The following is a 6,491-nucleotide window of genomic DNA, read 5'->3' as shown; positions in this document are numbered from 1 at the left end:
GCCTCTCTGCCTCGCTACCTTTCTTCTTCTACCTGCCGTCCACTCTGTCGTGCAGCTGTCACGCTAGTGACGCCTGTTGCGTATGACTGCTGCGGTTCTCCCGCTCGGGCGGATTTATCCCACGATACGTTTCTCCATGTAGAACATCTCCCGCTGCCGAACCAAATCCTCCTCCCTCTTCGTTGCACTGTCGCGCAAACACCGCCTCCTGCGCCACCCCTCATAACCTGACCTTGTACGGGTGGCCGGCCCAACGCAATGCGAGATCGTCTGATCTTGGGTGATCGCTTCCCCAAGACTCGGGGACACGGGTTGACGGCAGTGCCTCACCTGAACGCCCTCATCCACCGGCCTAAACCCTTACAGTGTGTTGATCTTCTGCTCACGCCCATCTGCCCTACTAGCCCATGCGGTCCGGGGGCGCGGGACTTGCCTCGTGGGCCCCTCCCCCCTTTGCCTATTCCCGAGGCCGCCCGTCTCATGTCATGAGCTTGTCACTTGGCCGTCAAGGTGGCTCCCGGGGACGGGGCACGCGTGTGAGTGTAGGGTGTAGAGTGTAGAGTGTAGCGCGGGCGAGCGGTTACTACCGTGCGCGGACACACCTCTTGGCTATCTTCCTGCACTGTCGAATCATATGACCACATCTCATGTGGGGCTCTAAGCTTCTAGGCCACAGTCAGCCACACTCTCTGTCCTGAGGAAAGAAACCCTCCCCAGTCGACTCATCTTCCCTCTTCCTCCCCTCCCCCTCCCCCTGTCCGGCGCCACCCTGTTTGATAATGTTCTCCGCCTTATTGGCTGGGGACTTTACTTGCACACCCTTTTCTTGAGCCCCCCGGGAATACGACGCGCGTGTTTGCATGATAACGTTGCAGGCCTTTGTTGAGTCAACCTTTCTTTCCTCCGGCACGCGTTCTGAGATCATGGCGACGGTGTCCTTGACCCCTGGGCCTGGGAACGTTTCACTCCGGGTCATGTGTGCCCTCGGAGAGATTATGGTCGTGTTCGGGTACGGCGACGGCATCCTGTCTTCCAGGATGGGAAATTCTTGGGAAGGGCTCACTCTGGGCTCTGGCTCTTGCGAGCATCTTGTGCCGGGTGTGCATGGCCGCAAGCACAAGCTGTGGTATCTTGCTTGCTCATAGTGTGACAATTTTTGGATTATTATTACAAAAGCCAAAGGCATTTATGTGGATGATATATGAATTTAAGATTGAATTCTCTGGGTTCTTGAGAGATAGATTAGTTATATTGTCCTCCTGTCTGGTGGTGGCAAGGCACTATTTTGAACACGTAGAATGACCGTGCCGCGTGCAGTGTGAATGGAAACTTGTGTGTGGACATGCTGATAGTCTCCCACACTTCTCCTTGCTTAGATCTCTATGGAGTTTGAAGCCATCGTAACAAGTATTGCCTCTACGCGGATGGTGAGATGACACGTATGCGGATGTTCAGAACGTCAAATTTCTTTGACAAGCTTATTGCAAATTGCATTGAGGTTCGATATGGTATTGCTACAGTGAATCGAACTTTCTCTGCCACGAAGTTAGATCTTGCTTGTTGGTTCTCATCCTTATGTGCAATAGTATCCTATCCTTATTTACTTCCACTTAGGTTGCTGTGCTCTGAGGGTAAAAGCTGAGACAATGACCATGAAGTGGACGACCGCGTTTGGACTGAACGGCAAAAAGCCAGCTGCCTTCCTCCACAGAACAATTAGAAACCATCACCGGTATTCTGAGATTGCTTCAAGTTGTAGCTCAGCCTAGGGCTTTGAAGTCTCCTGCAATTCTCAGGGGTATTGCTGCGTGGCTTTTGAGCATACACGTTGTGATAACTCTGGCACTCATCATCAGAGAAGAATTGTACATGAGATAGTAGGGCCTCACTCTAACTTGAACGGTATTAATTTTTTAGTATGATTCACATAAACGCTATGGGTAACAGGTAGAGTGAGAGTCTTTATGCAGAATGAATGTAGAGTGTGTAGTCTTTGTCATGCGAAGGAAAAGTACACCGTTGGTATTCAGTGACTTAGGATGTTTGAGCATTGACTCTTTTTTTCCATTTTGCCTCTTCTCCCAGCATTCATCTCAAGTAAAAAAAGCCCTACACTTCAAGATGGGCAGGGTTGTAAAATTAGTTTTGAGTTTTAGTTAAACTAAATGTAGTTTTTAGTTTTAGTTTTGAGTTAATACTTTTTTAAAAACTTAATGTAGTTTTTAGTTTTTAATTAAGCCTATTAATTAAAACTAAAAAACTATAAACTAAATTAAGTTTAACTAAAAAACTAAAAAATTAAAAATTAATTAAATTAAAAAAAAAAAGAATTAAAAGAATTAAAAGAATTAAAAGAATTAAAAGAATTAAAAGAATTAAAAGAATTAAAAGAATTAAAAGAATTAAAAGAATTAAAAGAATTAAAAGAATTAAAAGAATTAAAAGAATTAAAAGAATTAAAAGAATTAAAAGAATTAAAAGAATTAAAAGAATTAAAAGAATTAAAAGAATTAAAAGAATTAAAAGAATTAAAAGAATTAAAAGAATTAAAAAGAATTAAAAGAATTAAAAGAATTAAAAGAAATTAAAAGAATTAAAAGAATTAAAAGAATTAAAAGAATTAAAAGAATTAAAAGAATTAAAAGAATTAAAAGAATTAAAAGAATTAAAAGAATTAAAAGAATTAAAAGAATTAAAAGAATTAAAAGAATTAAAAGATTTAAAAGAATTAAAAGAATTAAAAGAATTAAAAGAATTAAAAGAATTAAAAGAATTAAAAGAATTAAAAGAATTAAAAGAATTAAAAGAATTAAAAGAATTAAAAGAATTAAAAGAATTAAAAGAATTAAAAGAATTAAAAGAATTAAAAGAATAAAAAGAGTTAAAAACAAAATAAAATTTATTTCAAGAGTGATTCAAACCCCTAGCTATTAATACATGATATAACATATAATTATAAGCAAGGAATTTATATTATATTTATATATTAATAAATTAATAAGCATTATTATAATTATTATAAGTAATTATTATAAATTTTATTAACGCTATATATAACTATATTATATATATTATAAAATTATGAAATATATATAATTTAGCTTTTTTATAAGTATATATAATGTATATATTATATATAATATATATACCCTATACCCCCCCCCTTCCCCTTACCCTTAGCATAACTACCTAAATATAACTATTAATATTTTAATAATTTATAAAGCTATAAATATAAATAAAATATTTTTTAAAAGCTTATATTTTAATCTTTATATATAAAAAACTTTTAAAATATATTTACTCTTTAAAAAAATAAATATTTAACTTTAATTAAGTTTTACCTTAAATAAAAACTTAAAATACTTTTTAATAAAATTATATAATAATATTAAATTTTTTTTAAATATAAATATTATATTTTTATACAAATTTAAAAATTTCTATAAATAATAAATAAATTTATTTAAATAAATTTATTAAAACTTATATATCCTTATAAATACTTTAACTTTAAAAATAGCTATAAAGCTTATTAAGGCTTATTTATTCTTATAAATACTATAATTTAAAAAGTAGCTATAAGGCTTATTAAGGCTTATTTACCCTTATAAATACTATAACTTAAATAGTAGCTATAAGGCTTATTAAGGCTTATTTACCCTTATAAACACTTTAAGTTTATAAGTAACTATAAAGCTTATTTTAGCTTAAAAGAAGTTTAAGGTAATTAACTATTTAAATTAAATAGTTTTAAAATTTAAGATTTCATTATAATAAAAATATATATTATTTAAATTTAAATTAAATATATTTAAATAATTATATAAAAGATATATAAGAATTTTCCTTAAATTATTCTTTATTTATATATATTTTTATATTATTTTAAAAGCTTATTAATATTTTAAAAATTAAAATATTATATATTTCTTTAAGTAAATATTTAGCCGATTTAAAGGAATAAACTATTTAATTTAAAGGAATAAACTATCCGTTTTTTTTTATATATATAAACCTTTCTTTCTTTCTTTTTCTCTTTCTTTCTTTCTTTTTTCTTTATTACTCTTTAAGCCTACTTTACCTATTTACTATTTCCTTAAACCTTAACTACTTATATACTTTTATTATTTTATTTATTATATATAAATAAAATATCTTTTTTTACTTCCTTATCTCTTATTAATTCTTTAATAATTTTTATTAAGAATTATAATATTTCTTTTTTAAAAGAAAATTTTTAAATACCTTTTATTATAAAAGATAAATTTAATTCCTTAACTTATAAACTCCCTTTTTTTAAAAAAATAAATATTTATATTTTTTAAAATAATTTATTTATTTATATACTTCTTTTTATTAAAAAGGGAAAAAATCAATAAATATTAATATCTTATACTTAATAAGTTATTTCTTTAATCTTAAAAGCATATAACTTAATATAAATAAAATTTATTTTTTAAATATATTTTATTTATATTTAATTATATTTATATTAAATTATAGTTAGCTAAATATAATATAAAGCTATTATTTTAAAAAGCATTAATAATAAGAATATATTTAATAATATTCTTTAAAAGCATTTAATTATATAATTAATATATAAAATAATTTAAGAAAGATATTATTTAAAGTTTTTTTTATTAAATTAATATCTTACTTAATTTTTAAATTAATATTTATTTAAATATTCCTATAAATATAAAGATAATTTAAAGCTTTTTTAAGCTTTAAATTATTAATATTATTATAAAGTAAAATACTTTATTATTCTTTATAATAAGGAAAGTAAAAAGACTTAATTAAAAAGTAAGTATTTCTTTTATTTTAAATATTAATATAAATATTAATATTATATTTAAGGGTTTTTCCTTTTAATTTCTTTGCTATTTTAATAAAGAAATTAAAAGAAGATTTTATAAATAATAATACCTTTAAAAAGATTTTAAATTTTATTATTAAAAATAATTTACTTTTTAATATATTAAATTTAAAGTTTTTTTAAAACTTATTATCTTACCTTAACTTATAAATAATTTTCCCTTTTTATTATTATTTTTTAAAAAAAATTAATAAAATTTTAAATTTATCCTTATAATAAATTATTTAAAAATTAAAAGTATTTTAAATAATACTTTTAAAATAAATTTAATAAGGCTTAACTTAAAATTAAAAGAAAATATTATCTTTAATAGTAAATTTTTTATTATTTTTAATTATTAAACTTTTAAAGTTAATATAGCTTATTTAAGGGTAATAATTTCTTATTTTATTTTAGAATTTTAATTAATATATAAATTAATTAAATTTTCTAAGTTAAAAAAGAAATATATTAGCCTTATTCTTTTCAAAGAATTTTAAAAGTTTATTAAAAGTTATTTTAATATAATATTTAATAGCATTTTTAAATATTTAATTCTTTTATTATTTAATAATATATTATATATTAAATATTATTTTTATTAATTTTACTTAGGATAATGCATTAAATAATAATTCTTTTTTTACTTTATTTAAAGAGAAATTTAATTCTTTTTTAAATAAAGATTTTAAAAATAATACTTAATATATAACGTATATTATTAATTTAATAGCGTAAAATATTTTAAAGAATTTTACTTTAAATTTAAAAGTTAAAGATTATTTAAATAAATATTTTTAAAATCTTAAGGAAATTATAATATTAAATAATATTATTAAAAATAATAAGTATTTCTTAATTTCTTTATATTTTTATATATTAATATTTTTTAAATATAATAATTTTATATATAATAAATAATTATATTAACTTAATATAATATTAAGATTAATAGTTTATTATTTAAGGGTATTAAAAGGGTTATATAAAGTAAATCCTTATTAAAGGATTATAAAAAATCTTATATCCCTTTAAGTATTTATTTAATATTTCTTTTTATAAATAATAAGAGAAATTAAATACTAACTTAATATTAAATACCCTTATATATTAAAATTTTACTTATATAATATTAAAGGTTTTCTTAAAATTAAAGGAATCTTTAAATTATATAAGTAAAAATACCTTAAATTAGGAATATAAAGATATATTCTTTAATATATTTAAATTATTTATTTTTATATAAATTAAAAGATTTTTTAAAGTCTTTTTAAAACCTTTTATTAAATTATAAGGAAAGTTATATATAACTCTTTCTTAAGGGCTATTATATATTTATTAAATATATAATAAATTAAAGGATTTAATAAGAAAGTATAAGAAAAAGTATAAGCAAAAGCTAAACTTTATAAGTTACTTTTTATTTTATTTTAAAAGAAATATAATATTAATTATATAAATAAAAAGAATATTTATTTATATTTATTAAAGCTATTAAAATTAGCTTAAATAAATTAAAAAAATATTTTCTTTAAAAATTAATTAAAAATAATTTAAAAGATTATAAATCTTTTATTTTAACTTTAGTTTTAAACCTTAGCTTTAAAATATCTTATTTTTAAGTAAA

General features: G+C 24.6%; 1 protein-coding gene across 1 annotated transcript; it reads left to right on the top strand.

Moving 5' to 3' along the window:
• Nucleotides 1–923: 923 nt before the first annotated feature.
• INS49_013205 (uncharacterized protein) lies at nucleotides 924–3,725 on the top strand (the record flags this gene model as incomplete). Its single annotated transcript, XM_043173905.1, has 2 exons — nucleotides 924–1,098; nucleotides 3,721–3,725. The coding sequence occupies 2 exons, from the start codon at nucleotides 924–926 to the stop codon at nucleotides 3,723–3,725; spliced, it is 180 nt and encodes a 59-aa protein (XP_043023202.1).
• Nucleotides 3,726–6,491: the final 2,766 nt, after the last annotated feature.

The sequence above is a fragment of the Diaporthe citri genome, assembly GCF_014595645.1.
Source record: "Diaporthe citri strain NFHF-8-4 chromosome Unknown scaffold_6, whole genome shotgun sequence".
NCBI classification, from domain to species: domain Eukaryota; kingdom Fungi; phylum Ascomycota; class Sordariomycetes; order Diaporthales; family Diaporthaceae; genus Diaporthe; species Diaporthe citri.
Note: the sequence above shows the minus strand (reverse complement) of the source record. Positions and strands in the feature narration are given on the sequence as shown.